The sequence below is a fragment of the Eptatretus burgeri genome, chromosome 5 (genome assembly GCF_056783735.1).
Source record: "Eptatretus burgeri isolate ZD-2024b chromosome 5, Ebu_testis_v1, whole genome shotgun sequence".
NCBI classification, from domain to species: domain Eukaryota; kingdom Metazoa; phylum Chordata; class Myxini; order Myxiniformes; family Myxinidae; genus Eptatretus; species Eptatretus burgeri.
This window is the reverse complement of record NC_140965.1, coordinates 54,686,356-54,711,157: the sequence shown is the minus strand read 5'-3', so window position 1 is coordinate 54,711,157 and position 24,802 is coordinate 54,686,356. Positions and strand designations below refer to the sequence as shown.

The following is a 24,802-nucleotide window of genomic DNA, read 5'->3' as shown; positions in this document are numbered from 1 at the left end:
GGAAGAAGAAGAAGAAGAAGAAGAAGAAGAAGTTGTAATACAAAGCGGACAGGCTTTACATTTTCAGATGCCTTCCATTTGCATTTGTAATGTGCAAACGGTCTTATCGAGGGTAGCATGAGGCTCAGCTGGAGTGCACAGAAAAATGTCTTGCATTACTAATCAGGTCTGAGTCTGTGATATCAGTTATGAGGCCTTGCACTCTAAGGCTTCTTTCACAGCGCTGAGCCAGCAACTGCAAGCAGCATTTTTGCTTCTCTGGCACAGGAGGGACCACTATAATGCCTTATCAAGCCATTATTATTTCTGCTTGTGTTAAAAAATCAGATGCTTTTGTACATGCAGCATTTCTCAGGCTGAGTGCATCATGTTGACTGAGCCATGTTTAGGCCTGGCTTAATTGCTGCTGAAAGCTGTGCAAGTATGAGATAAATCTTTAATAATATCTGTTTCTCAGTACATACATCTCCAAACAGAACTTTGCTGGCTTGGGTAGTGAAGTTTAAATATATCCTCCAAGCAGGTCTTCATATAAATATGTTTAATCATGAAGGTGTTTGCTTGGTCTCTTTGTGTGCTAGAGCAAAGTTTATTGTCGTGTGTGTGTGTGTGTGTGTGTGTGTGTGTGTGTGTGTGTGTGTGTGTGTGTGTGTGTGTGTGTGTCCGCGTGTCCACGTGTCCACGTACACATGCATACAAGTTGGATCACCCAATTAAGATCGGGTTATTTAGATTTTATTAAACCATAAAGGTTTGTGTTTCAAGCAGTGGCAAAAATGAACGCCGCCAACCCCAACCTTCCTCACTACAGGTATCTGTAGGGCGCACACAGTCCCCCAGCAACCCCCTCCTCGTGAAACTGCCTAAATCCCAAACCACTGCTCACCTCCACTCATTTATTCCTCTTTTTTTCCTGCCTGTGGAACCACCTTCCACACTATCTTCAATCTCATTCTTCCCTCCAGATCTTCAAGACAGCTGTTCACCACCATCTCAAGTCATCTCCCATCCTAAACCATGATCTTTTCAACACCCGTTAAACCACCCTCCACACCACCCAAAAGTTTGCTTCTATATCCATCTTGTCCACTCCTTGCATTCTCCCCTACCCCTCATCGTTACCTGAATCCCTTGTTTATCTGTCTCTGTGTACTTTCTCCCTCCCTGCTGTAAGTGTTTCCCCAACTGTTCCCTTTGCTATGTTGTGTCCTGATCTGTTCTGTGGCCCCACTCTTTTAGGAGCCTCAAATATATACATATATATATATATATATATATATATATATATATATATATATATATATATATATATATATATATATATATATATATATATATATATATATTTGAGGGTTAAGGAAGAACTGAATGAGAGATTGATGGTTATGGAAGACCTGAGTGAGAGATTAAGGCTCCTGGAAGACCTAAGTGGGAGATTGAGGGTCGTGGAAGAGCTGAGTGAGAGATTGAGGTTTATGGAAGAGTTGAGAGAGGATGAGGCTCATGGAAGAGCTAATTGAGTAGTTGAGGTCCACGGAAGAGCCAAGTGAGAGATCAAGGCTCATGGAAGAGCTGACAGAGATTGAGGGTCAGGGAAGAGCTGAGTGAGAGAATGATGGTAATTGAAGAGCTGAGAGAGATTGACGCTCATGGAAGAGCTGAGTGAGAGATTGAGGGTCATAGAAGAGCTTAGTGAGAGATTAAGCGTCATGGAAGAGCTGAGTGAGAGATTGAGGGTCATAGAAGAGCTTAGTGAGAGATTAAGCGTCATGGAAGAGCTGAGTGAGAGATTGAGGGTTACGGAAGAACTGAGTAAGTGATTGATGGTTAAAGAAGAACTGAATGAGAGATTTAGGGTTATGGAAGAACTGAGAGATATTGAGGCTCCTGGAAGACCTGAGTGAGAGATTAAGGCTCCTGGAAGACCTGAGTGGCAGATTGAGGGTCGTGGAAGAGCTCAGTGAGAGATTGAGACTCATGACCTCCTGTCAGGTCAGGTTAGATCTGTGACCTGCTACAGGTACCATGTAAACCTGTACTAACCTGTTCCATGGTCGGGTTGTCGGTGACTAAACCGTCTACCCCACCAGGTTTTCTGGTGAGGAGGGTGTTTGGATATGGACACCCAGCAGGATTAAAAACAAAACCTGTCAAAGGGCGGAGGAGCTCCTTGTGAGCCAACGGCCATCCATATCTAGCGCCCAACTGTGTCTGCGGACGTCCTCCTGCAGTTGGGTCACTTCTTATTAGGAGGTTGGTGGCAGGATTTGCACTCCGGCCACCGTAAAACCCTTCATTCCGCAAAACGCAAAAAAATCTGAAAACCCACTCCGTGGGAGTACCTCCTGTGCAGCTTCCCTTCGCAGGGCAGCTCACCGGATGACGGGATTGGGGCAAAGCCTTCGGGACCAATCTTTGATGATAGGAGGGAAACCATGGGGTAACATCCCTGGGTCAGATTGCGGGAGAGTGTGTCGGAGTGGTGCTGAGGTGTCGTCCACCAGACGGCGGTCTCCTTGGGTTAACCTGAGGCGGTCCCTTCGGGTGGGTGCCTGGAATGTCCTATCCCTAAGAGAGGATGATCACCTGTCTCTGTTATCATCTGAGCTCAAGCGTTTGGACATCGGGTTTGCAGCTCTCTCTGAGGTTCGGAGACCGGATTGCGGCGAGATAATGGTGGGTGGTTACACCGACTATTGGTCTGGTCGCTAAGATGGTTACCATACCCAAGGAGTTGCTGTAGCTGTGTCCAATAAGCTGACCCCAATGATAATTGAGGTAACACCGGTCAACGAGCGTATTATGAGATTAAGGATTCGTCACTCCTTAGGTGTCATTTCCCTGGTCTCTGTTTATACTCCGACTGAGGCGAGTGATCTCACCGTGAAGGATGCATTCTATGCCACACTCGAGTCTGTGGTTGATCAGTGCCCCAGACGAGATACACTTCTAGTCTTGGGGGATTTCAATGCATCGACTGGAACTGATAGGGACGGTTATGAGGTGTGTGTTGGTCTCCATGGGTCAGGAACTATGAACCAGAATAGCACTAAGTTCCTTGACTTTACAAGAAGTCATGGACTTAGGGTGGCTGGTTCATGGTTTCAGCGCCCACAAGCTCATCGCTGGACTTGGTATTCCAACGCTGGCGGTGTGGCAAAGGAGATTGACCATGTCCTCATTGACGGTCGTTGAAGGATGATCCAGAACTGCAGGGTCTACCGGAGTGCTCAGTTCCTCAATACTGACCACAGGCTTGTTGTAGCAACTCTAAAGCTGCACCTTAAATCCTGGAGAATGGTACCATCCCAGCCGAGGCTGGATGTTGCCAAGCTCAGGGATGAGAGAGTAGCTGAGGAGTTTGCGAACAGGCTGAGTGGACACTTGGGGGGTCTGAGTGCTTTGGGGGGTCCTGAAGAGTTGTGGAGCGCCTTCAAGACCACCGTCCTTGATGTTGCCAGTGGATGCCTTGGAGCTCACCACAGGGCAAAGAAGAATTTTGTCTCTCAAGGGACACTGGATACCATTGACCAGAGTCGCAGGGCCAGGCTGAATGGCAGAGCTGAGCTGTTCAGGGAGCTGAGGCGTAAAACTGTACGTGCACTGAGGGTGGACAAGGAGGCCTATGTGTGAGGAATCTGTGAGGGGGTAGAGCATCACCTGTGGACAGGTGATTCTCGTCCCGCTTACAGGGGAATTCGCGCATTACGTTCATCCAAGCCCATCCCTCGGAGCACTACAGTTCGAGCAGAGAGTGGTAGGCTCTTGACAGAGGAGTCTGAAGTGAAGGCCCGCTGGGCCGGTTACTTTGAGCGGTTGTACCAGGCTGATCCCCCAGCTGTCGAGTTGGACGTCAAGGGTGTCACAATCCCTGTTGCTGACCCTCGAATCAACTGTGGTCCACCTACGCTTGTGGAAACACGGGCTGCGGTGAACCAGTTGAAACGGGGCAAAGCTCCAGGGATCTGTGGCATCCATGCTGAACTTCTCAAGGCTGGTGGCAATGCTGCACTCGTGTCGTTGCTTGCAGTTTTGTGCTCTGCCTGGAACACAGGCATCATCCCAACTGACTGGAAGAGGGGCCTTGTTGTCCCTCTCTGGAAAGGGAAGGGTGATCGCCAAGACTGCAACAACTACCGAGGGGTGACGCTGCTCTCAGTGCCGGGCAAGGTCTTTGCTCGGATAATTCTCGATAGGGTTCGCCACCATCTGCTTGAGCACCAGCGTCCATAGCAGTCAGGCTTTAAACCAAAGAGGTCAACGATTGACCGTATCCTTGTGAGAGTGAGACAAGTGAGAGAACGAGTGAGAGATCGAACCTGACCTGACTTGCACTTCGTGTCCTCACCGAACGCAGACGAGAGTTTCGGCAGGGGCTGCTTGCAGCCTATGTTGATCTCTGTAAAGCGTTCGATTCAGTGAATCGGGGTGTCCTCTGGAGGATTCTTGGTCTTCGTGGGGTGCCACCAAAACTGATTGATCTGATGTCTGAACTCTACTCTGGTACTGAGAGTGCTGTGAAGTGTGGTGGTACCATCTCTGACTTATTTCCAGTTGTTACTGGAGTTCGTCAGGGATGTGTACTTGCCCCCACACTTTTCAGCACTTGTATGGACTGGATTCTAGGATGTCGGAGAGATCAAGTTGCGGTGCGTCATTTGGGAATGTCAAGATCTCGGACCTTGACTTTGCAGATGATGCAGTCATCTTTGCGGAGACTTTAGACATCCTCTTGGGGGCCCTCGAGGTGCTGAATGAGGAGTCGGAGCCGTTGGGATTACGGGTTTCTTGGGTCAAAACTAAGATCCAGGCTTTCGGTGACATCTTGGATGCTGCTGTCCTGTCTGTGTCTGTTTGTGGTGAGGATGTTGAGGTCGTGGAGAGATTCACTTACCTTGGCAGTGATATTCATGTCTCTGCTGGCTGCGAGTCAGAGGTCAATAGACGTCTGGGCCGGGCCTGGGGAGTCATGGATTCACTGGATCATGGGGTGTGGCGCTGCCGGTACCTGTGCGGGAGGACGAAAGTCCGAGTCTTCAGGTCCTTGGTACTTCCAGTCTTGCTCTATGGGTGCGAGACTTGGACTCTGACCAAGGATCTGAGACGGAGACTTAATTCCTTTGGTACCAGGTCTCTTCGGAGAATCCTTGGCTATCGCTGGTCGGATTATGTGTCCAACGAGCGGTTGCTGAGAGAGACTCGGATGAGATTTGTTACCTGCATAGTCCGTGAGCGTCAGTTGCGGCTGTATGGACATGTGGCTCGTTTTCCTGACTCTGATCCTGCTCACCAGATTCTCTCAGCGAGGGAGTCTCATGAGTGGAGGAGGCCAGTGGGTCGACCACGTGCCTCATGGTTGCAACAGGTTGACCATCATCTCAAGGAGATGGGGATGGGCCTGGCATCTGCCTGGGGGATGGCCAGACGGAGGCCCCTGGAGTACCGGCGGAAAGTGGACGCAGCGACGTGCTGTTCTGGCACATGCTCCCATACCTGACCTGACCTGAAGAGCTGAGTGGGAGATCGAGGGTCGTGCAAGAGCTGAGTGAGATTGAGGGTCATGGAAGAGCTGAGTGGGAGATTGACAGTCGTGCAAGAGCTGAGTGAGAGATTGAGGATCATGGAAGAGCTGATTGAGAGGTTGAGGTACACGGAAGAGCCGAGTGAGAGATTGAGGCTCAGGGAAGAGCTGAGTGAGAGGTTGAGGGTCATGGAAGAGCTGAGTGAGAGATTGAGGGTCATAAAAGAGCTGAGAGATTGTGGGTCATGAAATTGCTGAGTGAGAGATTGATGGTCAGGGAAGAGCTGAGTGAGATTGAAGGTCTCAGAAGAGCTGAGTGAGAGGTTGAGGCTCATTAAACAGTTTTGTAAGAAATCAAGGCTCGTAGCACTACATCCTCCAAAAAAGTAAAAATGATCATCAGTTTTAGGAAGGCGAACTGGACAACAGGAGGCAAAATAAGATGACTTGCAATTGCAGCACTTTGTCACAATCTGTGTGCAAGTTAGTCATTCCAGCTGCTTGGCCAGGCCTTGGGGGTCTGGCTTTGTGCTCAGGCAGGTGGAATGGAGTTTTTCCTCATGGATTTATACTTTTTTGTGGTTGACTATATTGGGTGAAGTATACTCGTGAAGTTCCTTCATTTCTGTTGAGCATGAAATTGTTCAGTTTATTCATGGAAGGGTAATGATCTGCTCTGTGGTTAAAATCCAAACAACCCATCTGAGAGACCCACAATTAAATTCCATCCCCACCCCACTCGTCACCCACTCACTGCTCTTCTCCCTTCCCCTCCGGCCTTCTTTTTAGCCTCACCTCTGTTAATATTCTATTGTTTCGGCATTTTCTCTTTCTTACACTGCCCTTCAAATTAAACATGACCAATTATTGTTTCCTTGTAATGTTCAATTTGTCCATGGTAACTTTACGATCACCATAAAAAACTAGCACGGCACTCAGTAGAGTGCATACCTCCCCCCAAGGCCGATGCAACCATTTGGCAAACTTGGCTGGCGCCTAAAACGGCATAATTTAGGGCGGCAAAAATGAATGAAAGAAAAATGAATGAAATTACACAAGTAAACAAGCAGACTGTCTTTGTGTTTTTCCGTTGATATGAAGTTATGTTTCCAGCTCCACATGCCAGGTGAAAACTGATGCCCCCTCTCATATATATATATATATATATATATATATATATATATATATATATATATATATATATATATATATATATATATATATATATATATATATATATATATATATATATATATATATATATATATATATATGTATGTCCTGCTGCTATATGTCGTTTTTTGCACTTATGCTTGATACGAATGTGGAACGTAGGACCTGGCTCAAAGGACATGGAACACAACTGGAGAATTGTACACCTGTGTGAACATGTTGGTGTTCATTCATTCATTCTTGTGCATTACCTGGTGCCATCGGCCATGGCTCTGCCACTTGTTGATGCAGTTCCCGTGCACATTAAGGCATGGATTTGTTATTTATTCAGGGTGCCCGTCATAACTTATCTACTGTTTGGGAAAAACACCGTAATTGGATCTTTCATTTTAATGTCTGTCTGTGAGGTACAGGTAAGGGTTAGCACTTTATAGTCGAGTCGAGTTCAAACCCTTACTCGGCAAACCCTTACTACCCTCTGAATTTTATATTGTGTAATTGAGCCGCAGCTCAGGGTTAGGGACAAGCCATAAAAGATCCTGAGACCCGTGACCACAGGCCTGCATTCCGTAATTAGAAGCACATCGACTGGAATTCAAACTGTGGGAATGTTAAAATAAACTTTTATCTTTTACAACTCTCACAATCACCATTTGGCTTTGTCCTTGCAGTGGAGGTGATGGAAGAGAGCGACGGAGAGTTTGGCGATGCCACACCCGTTCGCCCCAAGCGGCACTTGAACAAAGAGACCAATGGGACCCTGGGAGTTCCAGCAGGACCATCAGAGAGTGTGACACTGACGGTGGATAACCCACACGTGGAGTATGGTGTTGCGTATGAGTTTGAAAGCACGGCTGGCACACGCTGTCATGTTATGGAGAAGATGGTCGAACCATCCATGCTGTTTCTATTCACAGCCAAGGTGTGTGTGTGTGTGTGTGTGTGTGTGTGTGTGTGTGTGTGTGTGTGTGTGTGTGTGTGTGTGTGTGTGTGTGTGTGTGTGTGTGTGTGTGTGTGTGTGTCATTACTATGGGTTCACATTTATCTCAGATAATTTTTGAGACATTATAATCTTATGATTATGTCAGATGGAATTAAGAGTAAAAAGTGTTCTGATATTGAAGTAGTTTGAACATTGGTATGCTTATAGAGGAGATGAGGGTGATATAATCAGATTTGAGATGGAATGTAAGCGAGCGAGGCAAGGAGGTGCCAGATTCGGTTATTCTTACAAAGAGCCACGATTGGCCGAGGGAAGACTGCGTTTGAAATGTGAGTTACGAAAGGGCACAATGGACTGAGGTTAACTCGTACCAGCCGGGGCCAAGGGTTAGAAGAGCCATAATGTGCACTGAGAATGGGGTTAGTGTCCAGCTTCGAAGGCGATTGGCCAGCTCGTTATTTTTACATGCTAGAAAGGGTGTAAGGATACCATATCACCGAAATGATCCCTTTGGAACCCAATGTCGAAGGTTCAAGTCCGTTCTGACTTTGTTCTTTGTTGGGAAAGAAAAGCATGGCAAATATCATTATAATGTAACCTCATCCTCCGGTTCGATGCTCGCAACCCCAAATAAGACTGCATTACATCAAATATGTTGTTGTTTTTCTGTGGATTTTAACATGTACCTGGTTTTTCATAACTGTTAGATTTAACTTTTTTGCACAAATTCTTGCTTGGTGGTTTGATTTTTAGTTGAAATTTGGAAGAGCAGTTCCAACTGGCCTTATCATGTACGATGACATCTGGGGAGATGATTTGCTCCAGATTGGGGTTGCACGATATTCGGAGGAAGGAGTGCTCTTCTGGTGTTCACGATTTATTTATTTTTGTGCACAAAGTTGAGGCTCCTGGAAGAGCTAGAAAGAGGTGATGTAATCCTGGAGAAGTGAGAAAACCTGTTGGGTCGTTTTTCCTGCCTGGCATTAGATGAAAAATAATCCATTTTTAAGCACAATTTACAATGAAGTATATTTTCTGCACAAATGGCTGGCCATTTATTATTTAATGCATTTGCACAATGGATTTTTGTCACCTCTACTCCCCCACCACTTTCTTGATTCTACATTCTCCCCCCCCCCCCCAAAACATTCCTCCACTGCACTTATCCTCTCCCAACCTATTTTCACTTCTCTTCCCACCAATTCTAACACAAAACATGCAGCTTTGTAGTTGGTGTGTTTGCTCCGAGGTATCCAGGTGAATCCTTAAGGGATTGTATGAAAGGAAAAAAAAAATTGTTTTGACAAGAATACCATGCTGTGTTCAAACTCAAAGCATGCTGAATGACGTGCAAGGTGGGGACCACATTTTGCGAGGCACAACAGAGTGACTTTGGCCTTCCGTGAACTTGCACACTTTGGCAGCTCTGCCGCTTCATTGATTAAACTTGTGCCAGTGCATCGTGTTAGCGTTCCTTCCGTTGAACAGCTGGAATTTAAATGTACATTCTTCTTGCTGGTTTAAACGTTTGAGCGTTTTTTATTTATTCCTAAGCTTGGAATCTCATTAGGTTATTTTCACACACCACTGCTTGATTCCCAGGCATGGCTGTCCCTCTCCGTGACGCACGTTGCCTTTTTTTTTTTTTTCACCGGCCTTTTTCGTCCTGCACGGATGGCCTGCTGTGGAACGTAGCCGATGTAAGAGTCTGCGTTTCCGTGCTTTGCCATCGTTTGATCGTGGGACTGGCTTTCGTGACTATTGGAATGTTCCTGATGCTCACTCGCATCTGGTTTGTGTGCACACTCTGTTTGTGCATTTGGTTTTGCAGTGTCGGGGCCTTTGGTGGCCTTTTTGAGGCTTTTTCAGATGAGAAAAAAACATTAATTAATACATAATAATAGCAGTTGCATGTCAAAGGTAGTTTTTCTTTACATGTGAAATACCATATTCCAAATCTGGTCTCTGTTGTTGTATATTCCTTGATGCAGTTCAGGTATGAATGATGGTCCTGAAGAAAACGGTCACCAAAAGCGATGATCACCAAAAGTTAGAAATGAAGATTAAATGGGATCTCTGTGTGCTTGAGGAACTAGTCCATCCAAAGCCCTCCAACAGAGACGCTGAATAATTTGAAATGAAAGCAATGCTATAAAGGCTGATTTTTGAGATTAGTGGCATTGATGATTAGTCGATGATTTTGGAACCTTCATGAAATTATTTCCCTTCATCAGGATCTTTCACTTGAATTGAGAGATCGTTTTCACTTTGTTTAAACAGTTTACTGAGTAAGCGGATTCCTTCTTTGCCATTTGATATATTCTTTACATCGATCCATTTGCTCAACGTAAATCAGATCACTTACTTTCTTCCTTCATATGAACATCTCATCTCGTTACACCACTCATATTTTAACTCTGCTTGTCATTAGTCTGCCCCTTCCCACTAATGTGTTATAAATTGGCATCCATGTGCCCAAAAGGATGTTTTTCTTTTGCTCCCCTTTGCAGCATTACATTTGCAACCCTTCAGATAGTTTTATGACTTTTTAAAAGTCATGGACAATAAATGCATTTAGGCAAAACAGCAGATTTAAAAGTCTATTTTCCCTCTTTTTAAAAACCATATTTCACAAAACAACCTTGCGTTAATTTTTCCCTGCACAGGCAAAGCAATAAGTGGGGTTAGGCAATTGGTTCACTTTGTCTGTCTGTCTGTCTGTCTACAGATGTCAGTCTCTGATAGAGGAACTACTTAACTTCAATTGAGTTTTTTTTATTTTGAAGACCGGAGAACATGAGCCGGAACATGAATCAGACCACGGACCTTCAGTTTAGCAGTACTTTTGCCCTGAATTTAGCAAATTGTACAGATTCCCATCCCAAGCGTGCATGCACAGAGAAAGGTGATTAAAAAAAACTCTGTCTGTCAGTCAAACAAAATTGAAAATCATTCCAAACAGTAAACTTTCTGTTTTTAAGGATGTCACAAAGGACTCCAAATACAGGCACGAATAACGAATATAACATATTAGATAAGGTGGTGTAAAAGCGCTGCAACAATGGTGGGAAACTTCAGAATTTTTTTTATCTCTTCAGCCTTTAAATCCTTTATTTATGTGAATTGAATTATATACTTGAACACGAGAACACAAACTGCTTTGTTGCCACTTTCAAAAACCACCAGTACTTGGACAAAATATTTCCACGATCTCATGCCTTGAGGGCAGAGTAACTGTGAGATTTAGCATTTGGACAAATATGGCAGCGCCTAGTGCTTTGTTTGGTGCAAAATGCAAAGCAAGACTTGAAAAGACCCCTCCCATGTCCTTTTTCTCAAGATTGCATGGGGTAAGGTGTTCTTTGACCTCTCTTTTTAAAATGTTTTTTGATCTCAGTGGTTTATGCAAATCATGCATTTGTTAAAAGTACCGTTCATGCATTATGGAGTGAAACAGTATGTACAGGCCACATCAAAAGCCTAGCTTGTATTTTAAAGCATTTGTGTTTTTGATCTATTTTTACTCAATGTTTTGATCTATTTTTACTATTAAATTTAAAAGGTGTTTCTCAGTGGAGTACTGCACTCCAAGATTGAAGTTTTAAAATGCTGGCTTGAGCAACTCCATTGGGGTTGCTTTTGGTGTTCATTTTATGGAGAGATTGATACCCCTTCATCTAGATATGTAACTTGTGGAAAGGCTAAGACATGTTTGTTGGCAAGTGACAGAGACATGAGATAAATCCTGGAATTGTATTTTTTTCACGGCTACTTTTAAGTTAACATGCTTGTGTGCATCCACACAATGCTCGCAGCTACTCGAAGTACTGGCACGCGATGATGAACGGCTCGAGTGTAGCGCGGCGTGGATACGACAGAGTGCCGAGGAATGGGGTGAAGGGGCTTGCGGGCCCCTCACACGTTTTTTGAATTCACAACTGCAACAACTTGCTCGCCGCATTGCCACCTACCGTAAGGTGTGCTTTTGGACCGGTGATGCAACCGCGATGACGCTCATGATGAATTTCTGCTTTGAGTGACTGACATTTTTGTGCTTGTTTAATTATGGGAAAGCTAATGGAGAGGAAAGTAAAAGCGAATTACTGTAATGGGAATGGTTGTTGCTGTTGATCTATGTTCATCGTATTCATCGAAAACTTGCCTATCTTCCGTATTGTTTATTTCCGCTTTGAAACAGTTGTGCCATAAAAGTTGTCAGCAAACCAGAATTTGTTCTAAATTTATTCTTATCTGAATGAGAATGTTTTGGCCACAATTCTTTCTAAATGTGGATATCTCACAGGACCTGGCAGTAGTAAATATTGAAACTGTAAGTGTGGTCCCGTGGTGGAATGGCAATGAGGGACATGTTGCTGCTGTTGTTGTTGTTGTTGTTGTTTTTTTCTGGCACTCTGCCCTCAGCACTGCATCTTTCCTGCCTTTCAACCACTGGGCATGCTTTTTGGACATCAATCACCAGAATTGGGTGGCTGGGGAGGGGTTGTGTGTGTGGGGGGGGGGGGTGAGGAGCGGGACACAGTTAGCAGAAGAGCTTGAATGAAGTTTCTGACACAAATTCCTGGCCCCGTTGGCTGTGCCACCATCAAAATCATTTGCAGAACACGTACAATTTTTGCCGTGATGGTGGCAGAGAAAGCGGGTGGGTGTTTGGATGTTGCTTACATGGCTTCTTCGAGGGCTGCATGAGTTTGAGCCAGTAAAAACAAGGCAGCCTAGTTCCCATGCTCGGCAGAGTCTGCCCTCAAGCTCACTCCTGTTCAAATGCATCCCAAAATATGCTGGATAACACAAAGCACATTGCTATGCTCTGCTCTCTCTTACAATGTTGAGCTGAGTGTAATGTTTTGCTGGGTTTGAGTCTTGAACCGTGAAGGAAGTTATCCCACATTAAAGCAGCATAAAGGTTTAGTGTAATGCAATACCACAAACACAGCAAGTATGAAATGTATCAACTAGGTAGACCACCCATACACATACACATAGCCATGGCATGCCGATTTTAATATCCCCATGTGGTTATTGTTGTCTTCAACCCCTGTTTCTACCCTTTTAACCTGAACAATCTTTGCCTCTCTACCTTTATACAGTTTGCAAGAACTCTCAAGACCAGGGCCTGGCCTACCTTTAAGGCCTATAAGTCAAAGAGTGGCTCACTACATGCTAGTGATTTTTGTGCCACCAACTGCCACCTCAATGTTCTTGAGATTTCCTATCCTCAGCACTCCACGTCTCTGGGCTCATCTCTGGGTGTACGGACAGAACGACCACGCAGCCTTCCTGGCCTCGGCTCCACAGATGTACCAGACCATGGTAAATGGAATTTTTATTAAGTGGTTTGGATTAGTGACTTTTTATTTCCTTCTTGCAATCCTTAAATGTTCTAAACTACACTACATAGCTAATCATTTTTCTATGTAACCATCAGGATGAAGGAATGGCTACAGCTGCCTAACTTGATCTCCTCAATAATGCATTGTTTCCATTAGACAGCCTATAACTTCTGTATCATGGAGAAAACTCAAAGTACACTTCATTATATAGGTTACCGGATGGGGCAGTGTTTTCAGCATCAGAAAATAAAATTATTTCTGGGGTCACACACTGAGTCGGTAATGCTATGCTTGGCAGTCAGAACCAACATGGCTGCAAGTGCAAAACAACCCGGTGATTATGGGTGATTCCACAGTCCAGTGGTAAGACTGAGAGGATTTTTAAAATGCAAATATCTGGGTTGGCCTGTTTAGCATTCTAATCGGAACGACGAGCTCATGATGCTCAGAACCCAGGTTCAAACCCCATATCCCATATGTGTTTAATTCCGATTCTTTACTAATTTCCTTGTAGTCACATTAAATATGCGACTTTCAAAATTACATAATGGCCGGTGTGCATGCTCAGAAACCCTTAGCAACAACTGCCATCGGGGCAGGGAACGTATATTGTGCATGCCAGATAAGGATTGTTACCCAAAATGGATCACAGAGCTTCTAAAAAAACAGCTGAAAATACTTGGAAACGTACCTGTGAGAGTTCTGCCTCACCTCCCCGATCATCCTTGTCAGTGGACTTTGAACCTTGCGGGATTACCGCGTGTGAACATGGCAGGCTTGGTAAATACTGTTATGGGGCCGGGTACTGGTGGCGAGCACGACCGCGAAAGGGAGCAGTGGAGTCTGCTCCACCGGAATTTAAGTCGTGACCCTCGGATAAGTCTGAAGGGCACGGGTCCCTTACAGGACCATTATTCGCCAATAATTCGACCGCGTGGGGTAGGGTTAATTGCCAAACTTCAATATACCTAATTACCCACGCGGCAAAGCTACCGGGGAATTCACACCCTCGACATACCTCGAGCGGGACGAGCCGTTACTGTGCTCGAACCGTGTGTAACCCGAGCGGATGGTCACGAAGGCCTGTCAGTCCAAATGCACAATTTACTGTCTCGCTATTTCGCAACACGCACCGTGATAAGCCAATAAAAGAAATGACAGTAAACGAGCTGGGACAATCAACAAGAGGGGAATTTATTTTACAATAATGGGCAAAAACCGGGAAGGGAGACAAAAAGCAGATTACAACCAAATATATTCCAATGTACAATAACGCAAGCACTTAATGATTCTACTTAACAGATGCCCCCCCCCCCCCACACACACACACACACACACACACACACACACACACACACACACACACACACACACACACAAAAGAAATGGGCCGGCCGGCCTTTATTAGTGCCCCCCAGCTCAGAGGGAAGGTGAGCCGAAGGGGAGAGCCTGTCTCGCATCTCCCCGCCTCATGCGGTTTTCGATGATCTGGTTCAGCGGGACTCGAACCCGCAACACAATGCAATGATGGATGCCAGCCAGCGCGGAGGTGGATCAGATAGAACGCCGGAAGGCCAGGCCAGACGAGACGACCAGGCGACGAGGCTGACAAGGCGACCAGGCAACCAGGAGACGCGACCTTGACTGGACCACCGCTGGACCTCAACACAACTGAACTCCACTCGACTCCAAGCAGATAGTAACTCCAGACGGATCGTAACTTCACTCGAGCACAGTCGGGTCTCAACACGCTCTGGCCACAGTCCGATCGCACCGAATCATGATCCCCTCCTTGTCCCGGGGGGGGGGGACGCCTCCACGTGACCCGCTCTCCCTCACTGGACGGTTTTGGCATACAAAATGCGCACGTCGACTCTGTCACTGGCCAAAACGGGTGCCAAGTCCGTTGATTGGTCCGGGGGCATGGTGACATCACGCGGGCCACCCCTCACACAGTGGAGGAGTCCCATTGGTCGAAGGACGGCAACCTTGCTTGCATCACCCAGATTGGGCGAGAGCCGCCATGAGGTTCCGCCTTGAACTCCTCCCACCGCGGGCGCTATGGCGTCGGGTTGAGGAAGCGTGGCGAAGGCGTGTTGTGGTTGTTATCATTGTTGTTCAAGATATAAAGATTTAAAGCCTGACTATGGGATAACTTCGCAGCGCACGAACACTTAATTACCCACTAAACAAGGGACGGGACCCCAACTAGAAACACACACTTACCGATATAACTGTTCTATAAGGACCTGAATGTTGAGTGCTCATGGCTGCCAGATTCGTAACAATACCACTATGAGCCTTAAGTCAAATAAACATCATTCATAGATCAACTGTGTGGTCTAAACGTGGACTTATCATCCCAAGTTAACTCTTTAAACCAGTGTAACCAATCTGTTTTGCAGCAGATTTGTTGCATGCAACACAGCAGGTTTCAATATAGAATGTAGGGATCCTGCCTGTTTGGTCTGTTATCAAATGAAAGACCAAATACTGCATTGGAGTCATCAGAAGGAACCCAAAAAAGTAAAGAGCAATGATTGTCAACAGGACTTGGATAAGATTTGGGTTTCAGCTGCTGCTCCTCTACCATCCAGGTGCAGCCAAGTGAGCCTTACAAATTTGTTTTGTAAGGATTCACTTCTCCCTTGACAGATAGAGAAAGAGAGAAATTAAGGATGAAATGGAGGAAAATGAACAAAAATAAATGAGAAGGCAAGAATGAGAATGAAAGAAGACAAATTCAAAAGAGAGAGAAAGAGAGAGAAAGAGAGAGAGAGAAAGAGAGAGAAAGAGAGAGAGAGAGAAAGAGAGAGAAAGAGAGAGAAAGAGAGAGAAAAAGAGAGAGAAAGAGAGAGAGAGACCAAAGAGATGTGAAAAGGAACAAATATCAAAGATTCGGGAAAAACCTGGAAAAATAGATTTCCGCAGTTACTCCCAAGGCTCAAAGCCGGCAACAGGTACAAGGTTTATATCGACATTTTTAGCTCGTCACTCTAGAACAGCTGATAGATATGGTATAATGAAGCAATAAGTTTAATTCCCTCGTTCGTTTTTTACAATGTGCATCACATGCATTCCCGATGAGGATTGAGATGCGAGTTAAACTTTGCTGGATTTTTGCAGGTCGAAAGCCCAATGCAATGGTGTACACGCATCACTGCTTGTGCAGCATGGCAGCACCATGTGCTTCTCCATCAATTGGCAGTCTGGACAAAACGATGGAGGGACGACTGCTACGCGAGGGCAGCAGGGAGGAGCGTGCTGAATTTGTGCAGCTCAATGCAAGGCTGGAAGATGAGATGCAGTTTCTGAAGCACAGTGTGCAACGCTTAGAAAGGTGGGAATGTTGAATAACGTTTGCTCGTCCCTTCTTTGGAACCAACACATGAGCACAAGGGACGACTAAATTGGGAAATTAAGGAGGCGAGGGTAATGGGGAGAGCTATAAGGTGTGAGTGAAATGTACATCCTAATAAAAAAATCAAACACAGGATTGTGAATTAATAACACTGCATATTTTCTTATTGCCCCAATATTTTTGGTAATGTTTTCAAATAGGGGATGAGGGAAGATGGTGAAAGAATTCCACCGTCTTGGCATACATATAAAAAATAGATGGGCTCTTTTACAAAATTGTGCAAAAGCCTGCCATTCTTTCTGGTATCAACCAGCCTTAGATATTATTCTGTCCCGTATGTCAGCCTTTCATGGCCCTGCTAAACATCATATTTACTTTTGACAATTTCTGTTGGAGGAATACACACTAACATCAATCAAATTTCCTTTGCAGTCTTCTTTCAATGCCGTGTGAAGGTCAACCTGGTGAAGAACTCGTCGGGAAAGCGGAGGGCCAAAGCAGGATTGTTAAAGATGGAGACACCATGGAGAAGGTTGACGGAATGTCTAACGGAGATCTGCTCGAGCCAGAGAAAATGGAACGACCGCGGAAGGTCAGCTTTGAGGTCCTGAAGGAGGAACAGGAAGACTCGGGGCATGATACAGCGACAAGCAACCGGGACTCTTACAGGTTTGTTGTTTGCACGAATCATTTGAATTTTCTTTGTGCTGTTTGCAAGACATGCAGAAACTGGCAATTACCAATGGCCTGTGTTTTCAGTTTTGCTCCGATGCAGAGCCAGAATTGGTGACAGTGGGGGGGGGGGGGTGGGCAACCTATAAGTGATCTTTGCTCTTGACATTTGGATTTTTTTTGGGGGGGTGGGGTGGTGTGGTGGGAAGGGGTGAGTTGGAAGGTATAAGGTGGGTTGGGAATTGTATGGCCGGTTGAGAGGTATAAGACCGGTTTGGAGATCTAAGGGCAGTTGAGAGAGAAGGGGAGGTGGTGTGTAAAGCCAACTGAGGGATATTATGCCAGCTGTGTGAGATTGGGGTGGCTGATAAATCAAGCTTTAGGGCAGAAGTTTTTTTTTTCATCGGTTGTTCTGAATCCTTTTGATATGGCCAAAGATTGAAATGCATGGGTTTTTTGTGGTTAGAATAACGACCATTCAGTTATAAAGGAATGATAACACATACGATGGAAAACACCCAAAAAATTTCACTATTTATATAAAACTTTTAGTTCAAATCCAGAATCCCGTTGCTTTGCCTGTTGATGTTGTGTTAAACTTTAGAGGGCTTGGTAATTTGTGTGTAATTGTGTAAAAGCCCTGTCTTCAGAGAATTTGAATCTCACAAAGGGTTCTATTGAATAATGCTCTTGCTCATTGCAAACCTTTTATTCTTCGTAGTTTGTTTTCATAACATTACTTCACGAAACATTTTTGTTTTAATAATTAATTTAGCTTTGCCAAGATATGCCACTGCATGGCTTGTGCTGTTGATTTGATCTAAGATATACAAATGCTTTCGACGATGTGCAAAATGTAACTTCTTTTTACAAGCGTGAGTTACTATGTTTAAAACAACATGGCACACTATGTACACATCCTCTAACAAAAGAAGAGAAACCACATATGGTGAGGTTGGGGGGGGGGCATCGGGAGGGCACGGGCAGAGTAAGGAAGAGAACACGAGATGGGAGAGAGATCACAAGAGTCAATAAGATTTATATTTTTTCAAAATTTTCACTTTACCATCTCGTATGAGAATATGAATAAACTGCACCAATAATAATCAACAAATACAACTTTGTTGATTTTATTCTATTCGTATATGAAGGTTCATGGAAGAGCTGAAAAGTGGAGGAAAGGGGAGGGGGAGGCCTTCACAGCCTGGCAAAGTAACACAGGGGAACAAGTCGACACAAAGGGCTCACCTTGTAAATCTCCTGTAACTTCTTTGTCGTCTTACCACGTGTCTTATCCTTATGGCCTATGATTGGCTGTGAAGCATATCTCGGTCACATCCAAAATCTTCACACATTTTGTTGCAGTCCTGAGTGATGAGATGAATTGATACTGCCTCCCTGAAAATATTTTTGAAGCTTCTCTACTGTAGTTTAAGTGAATGTGCTTTTCTCTGAATGTGACTTACGGTTGCTTTCACCCTGCCAGTGATTGCTGCAGCAACCGCAACTCAGTCATGTCTTTTTCGAGCCTTTGCAGCAGTCACCGGTGCTCTTCCATCCTTAGCGACGACGTGGACTCTGGTATGTTAGAGGTATATTTCATTGAAGAGTTCTACACACTGAGTATAGTTTTTGGAAACATGTTTTTAACTGGAAGCCAGTGGGAGAAGTAAGGTACAAAGACAGAGTGCAATTAGGTCGAAAATAATATTTTTTTGATTTGTATGATGAGGAATTGTGGCTGTTACTGCAAGGATACAATTTGGCATCATCACCATCAAATAGTTGTCTGACATATACAATATGTACATGCTACAAAATTGAGGCTCTTGAAAGAGTGAGGAGACAACGGGGGGGGGGGGGGGGGAAGGCAACATATTGACAGTGGGGCAGCAGGGCAATAAACAAACAAGCAAAGAGTAAGGGGAGGAAATGTAGCAACCAGCCCTAACAAGGCCAACAAGAGCATGTGACTCAGACAAAGACGTATAAACCCAGCATAAAACAAATGAAGGTACACGACGATATATTTAAATACATTACATCACCAAATGAACACCAACAATTAAGAAAAACTGTTAAACAAGACTATTCTGGAATATGTATCCTCAGTTTCTGAAGACAGATTCTCAGAGCAGATAAGGTGGAGTCTGGAACCTGGAACCAGAACTTGACCCCATTAAAGGATTTATGAGTTATTTTGAAAAAAATTCATGATTGAAGGGGGAAGGGTCTATTCTAACATGTAGTTACAAAAGACTTTTCAAAACCTTATAAGTTTGTTTACATGGATATAATTAATTTTCTGCTTCAGCCTGTAAATTTATGAGCATGTCACATGACTTGGTGACGTGACTGGTGACAAAGCAGTGTCTCTCGCTCTCAGTACCAAGCTTGCATTGCGAGCAAAAGTTGTGATGGAATTTCAAAATCCAAAGTATTTTAAACTTCGCATCCAACCACATCAATTTGAGCACTTGGAAGGAGTTTCTCTCAGAGATTCAACAAGTGACAGTGAAAAAAAATTCTGCAAAATCTCAATGTTCGGAGAGCAAGGAAATACTAAACAGTATCGTTATCTTGATAACAGCCTTGGTTATCTTGATAACAATCTTGCTGTTATTAAGATAACCAACTTGCAATACGCATTATACAAACCAACCAAACTGTTTCATCATTTGTGGCAAATAGTGTTCAGGCCTTATCTATTAAATAATGCGAACCATGGTGCCTGTTTGTGCGTTCGTCTGTCTCCCGTTTCTGGCAGCCACTTCTCGTGCTGCATTAGAAAAGCAGTGCACACAGGCAAAGCTCAACATTCAACAAGAAGAAAAGCATGACACCAAACGAGATACATTTTAAATGTATAAATACAGCATGGTATTGCAGTTTAATTATTTAACAGTGTAATATGATATGATCTGAGGATTATCACAAAGGAGTCATCAGAAGGAACCCAAACAAGAAAAAGCAAAGATGAGGTCATCAGGAAGAGCCTGGATAGGACTCAGGTTTCAACTACTACTCCTCAACCCTCAAACCTACACAGGTGCAACTAAGTGAGCCTTATTCAAAAAACAGAAAATCAAAAAGAACGCAGATTCCCCCTCACCCCCCCCCCAAAAAAAAAATTCTGGCTGCTAGACCACGCGTCCAATCAGGTTGAAATTTAAAACATATATTCCTCATCACTACTAGATCATAATTTTAAAGTTTCACTTCGATTGATGCAGTGGTTCAAGAGAGATAATTTTTTTAATATTCTCGTTCAATTCAATATGGCTGCGAAAACCATGTGACCTATCAATTATTCATGAACACCCTGGTATTCCCAAGGCTTGTGGAACATGTTTGTGACATTTCCCCTCAATCTGTCCAGCCATTCTGGAAAAAAGGATTTTGAAGGTTTTCGGGTAAATCCAATATGGCTGCCAAACCACGTTAACTGTGACATAATGTGTGTAACTTTTTGTTCCTCATGGATAGGTGGTCATACCTGTAAAGTTTCACCTTAATCTGTTCACCAATTGATATTTATTCCCTGAGGTCCTTATTCACCTTTCTCCTTATTCAAAGAGGACCTTACTTACTGAGATCTTCATTCTAAAAGGCCTTTCTTTCCACGGTCTTTATTTGCTGAGATCTTTATCTACTGAGATATTTATTCAATAAGGTCTTACTCACTCATGTTGTAAGTGTCATGAAAAATTACCAATTGGAGGTTTCAAAATTTTCAGAGCTTCAACTTCAAGGTCCCAAGCAGCACACTCTGATGAAATGAAAAAAACTGAACATTACTGTGTTTGATAAAGCCTTTTTTTTAACCTTTTGGTCCAGGTGAGGATTCTGCAGATAATATGAGCTTGGAGAATGATAAACAAGACAAGATCCAGGGCTACCGAGAACAACTTTCTAACCAGGTGGGCATCAAGGAACTTTTTTTCTTGATATTCTGTGCTGTTTCTTGCAGAGCAATGTCTTGAGTGTAAAGTGGGGGGGAGGGGGAGGACTGGTAACAGGTATGCATGACAGCAACAATGGAGGGAGAATAGGACTTGGTAGGGATTAGAAGAAACATTGGGATTGTGGTTACACACACAGACCCTGCACATGCCCACGTACCCAACACACGTATCCTACACATTTCCATGCATTTTTGGCACATTCACACACACTCTGGCACATTCACATGCATTTGAGCAGATGCGCTGGCAACCATCCGCATGCAGCCCATTACATTCACATGTACACACAGCACATACACATGCAGCCCAGCACTTGCACGAAGAGTGCAGCACACCACATCACATCACATCTCAGCACAATTGCATGCAACTGAACATAATTACATGCACATGTACATGCAGCCCAGTACAAAGACAGGTTAAATATTTCGGAAATATAAACATGTGATTGGCACTGTATGGGATGGCATGATCCAGCCACAGTTTATTCAAACAAAGTTTTTGTCCAAGGAACCCACTCAAGGGACTCAAGGGGTTGGATGAGGAAAATCCTGCAGTGCAGAGTAAATTGTCCCAACTTTCTCAATGATCTGGTTGTACTGCCACGTTGTTTTTTTTTTTTTCAGACTCCAGCTCTCATTTTGGTTGCAAATGTGTTCTCTGATTAAAATCCTGACACCACAAAGGACTTTCGTGTTTAATGTCTTCTGTGAAATGTATTTCTTTCTCCATTTGTACAGCTGTTTTGAGGTTGTTCAAAATGAAGAAGTGACAATCTGCAGGGATCCGGCCCATCGACACCCTTCACCCGACACTGCCCCTGTCCCATTGTCTGCCGTGTTGGCTTTTCCCACTGCCTGTAAACAAGTCTGTTATGCAAAGAGTGGTCTTAATAAAGGGTTGTAATGGGGGAGAATGACATTACTGGTGCCTTTTTCTTCACTCAGATGGATTTCATTTGTCAGCTGCTCAAAGGCCCGATTGCAGTAAAGGCATTTGATAGAACTGAAAGGTTCACGCCTAACTTTACCTTCCAAGGTATTTTAATTTCAATCATGTCATTCTCTGCTTGGCCCTCCTGCATTTCCTTTAACCTTTTCAATTCCTTTGACTTTTGTGTCATTCATTATTTGAGTAACTTTTATATTTTGTCGATTTTATTGTTTTCTATTTTACGGTCTTTATCTCGACTATTTTTTCTTCCTTCCATCTTGTCAGCGTAACCCTCCTTGTTCATCCTCTTCAATCCACTTTTCTTTTTTGTCCCATTTATTTACGATATCCCTTCTCTGTATTTGCATTTCCCCACCTTGCACTCATCTATCTCTATATATCTCTCTCTCTCTCTCTCTCTCTCTCTCTCTCTCTCTCTCTCTCTCTCTCTCTCTCTCTCTCTCTCTCTCTCTCTCTCTCTCTCTCTCTCTCTCTCTCTCTCTCTCTCTCTCTCTCTCTCTCTCTCTCTTTCACTCTTTCACTCTTTCACTCTTTCACTCTTTCACTCTTTCACTCTTTCACTCTTTCACTCTTTCACTCTTTCACTCTTTCACTCTTTCACTCTTTCACTCTTTCTTTCACTCTTTCTCACTTTCTCTTATCCACTTATGTTTGAGTTGTCTTACCTGGGTTTGATTCCCAACAAGTTATAAATTCCTGTCCAAGTCTCCTTCAATTGAATGTCAGACCTTGCCAGCGGTTCGTGAAAGAGTTTGGCCAAAATCTTTCCATGGCTGACCCTGCAATGTGCTGGGAATTATTTGGGCCATTGCAATGCTTTTTCATCTTTCAACCATATTATTATTCCCCTTATTCCTTTATTTCTTTAAATTACTCTTGAATCTTCTATATCTTTCTTAAATTGAACAATTTTGTTTTCCCCACAATCCCCAATCCCTTAAATTATTCCCCTCAATCATTTTGCCTTTCTCATCCCACCTCCACCTCTCTTACCCTTTCCTTTTCAGTTTATTATCCTTTCCACTTTTGTTTTATTTTCTACTGCCACATGAATCCATTCCCAGTTATGAAATTTAATCCATTACTTTTCAGATTTATGCTTCAACTTCCTGTAATTTATAAACAATTTTTTTGTGTTTATTTATTTAAGTTACACTTTTCTATTCGTTGTATAGTCCTTCAGCCATGAATCACATTTATTGAACACAGGTTATAAAAAGATGTCTAAAAAGAAAATAGTTAATAAAGAATTTCTCCAAAGTGATTAAAACAAAACATTACCTCTTTTATTGATTTGTCGATTTGTTCGTTTTGTTCATGTGCCATTCCTTAAAAAACAAAACAAACAAAAAAAACACAATTTGAATATTCTTTGGAAACATAATTTACTGCAGCGGTACTGAATTGTGACTGTGGAAGGAAAAATCCAACTCAGAACTCAAACCTGTGCACATTATGTCAAAGGCTGTGATTTACCTCCGCACATATCTCCTGTGATAACCGAGGTAAGGGGCCTTTAGAGCATCGTTGAGGCTGAAACTAAATTTTCCACAGCTTGACGCATGTACTAAACTGCGAATCTTTTGCCTCAGGCCTTGTACCACATGATTAGGTGCTCCCTCTGACACCTGACAGGCAAGCAATTCTGTACATCAACAGGGCACACCGGGAGAAAAGGAAACCAGTTTGGCTGAATTATCTGTATTTATGTTCTTTTTGAAGGACAAGGGAAATGGTTGGGTGTGATGTAGGGGAGTAGTAGACTAAGGGAAAGAAAGTGGAGGGGCTGAGTAGGATGTAGGTAGTACAGTATTAAGTTTGGGGAAGGGAAATGGTGGGTTCAGTTGGTGAGTGAAGGTTTTGGGATGTTAGCGAGGAGTTCATGGGGAGGCAGCAAAGTATGTTGCATAATAGACCACTAACTCCTTCAACTGCAAGCTTAAAATGTTCCTTTTGAATCGTTCACATTTACCTCTCACCATCATGGCATTTTTTTTTTCTTTCTAATTTTTTGATTTGCCCTTTGTGTTTTCTTTTCTCTATATTTTCCACTTATTTTCAGTGTAAATTTAGTACCTTGTTATTATTCCTTTGTTCTTTTTTGCACCTGCCTTTCCTGTCATTTTTAAAGTACATTGTGCACAGAAACGGCGGTGCAGGTGCGAGGGCGCACCTGCACGCAAACAAAGCAAACGTGCACTTACTGCAATGCTTGTTAAAGTAACAAAGTTTTGCTTCTGAACATACGATTTGCTTTTGCTGTTTTTCACCTCCTTTGTGTTTTCATCCTCCATTTTATTCCTGTTCTTTTATTTTCTCCCTTTTTTTTCTTCTTCCTTCCTTTCTGTTCATTCTTGTTTTTTTTTTTTTCTCTCTTCTCCTATTTATGTCCTTTTCACGCACCTGTTTTCTTGCATTTTTATTAATTTTCCATCCTTATGCCTGTTCCTTTTCACAATTTTCTTCTCCCTCATTTTCATCATTCCTTTTTTTTTGTTTTTGGTTCCTTATCTCCTTTTTTTCCATGCAGACTTGCTTGAAGAGTTGGATCAAAGTTCAGGATGTACCAGGATGGACATGCAGGTGGCACAGGATTCAGTTGGACTCAGTGCAGCGTTTCATAGTCTTGAGGTGCTTGTCGAAGGTCTGTCCTCTGGACTCATTTCAATCACGTTTTGCCTCCCCGAACCACTCTCACATACGTCATACTATTTCACTCTTCCTGGTTCATCATCGTTTTAATCTTGATGAAGATGTTTGCATTTCTGTGCTTATTGCCGGTCTCTTGTGCTTCATAACTCTCCTTATGCTGCATTCAACAGCCTGTGAATTTGCCAAATAAGGATGCTGTGAATTCCAGCA

At 43.6% G+C, this 24,802-nt stretch overlaps 1 protein-coding gene across 2 annotated transcripts in view; it reads left to right on the top strand.

Moving 5' to 3' along the window:
• Positions 1-24,802, top strand: part of LOC147026460 (phosphatidylinositol 3,4,5-trisphosphate-dependent Rac exchanger 2 protein-like) — a 191,247-nt gene that overhangs the window by 94,717 nt on the left and 71,728 nt on the right. For both annotated transcript variants that reach the window (XM_085881887.1, XM_085881886.1), the window contains 9 exons: positions 7,366-7,616; positions 11,453-11,614; positions 12,746-12,968; positions 16,115-16,328; positions 16,782-17,018; positions 18,508-18,602; positions 20,859-20,941; positions 21,934-22,024; positions 24,471-24,584. In XM_085881887.1, the coding sequence (XP_085738013.1) occupies positions 7,366-7,616; positions 11,453-11,614; positions 12,746-12,968; positions 16,115-16,328; positions 16,782-17,018; positions 18,508-18,602; positions 20,859-20,941; positions 21,934-22,024; positions 24,471-24,584 (1,470 nt within the window). The remainder of the gene's footprint in view (positions 1-7,365; positions 7,617-11,452; positions 11,615-12,745; positions 12,969-16,114; positions 16,329-16,781; positions 17,019-18,507; positions 18,603-20,858; positions 20,942-21,933; positions 22,025-24,470; positions 24,585-24,802) is intronic.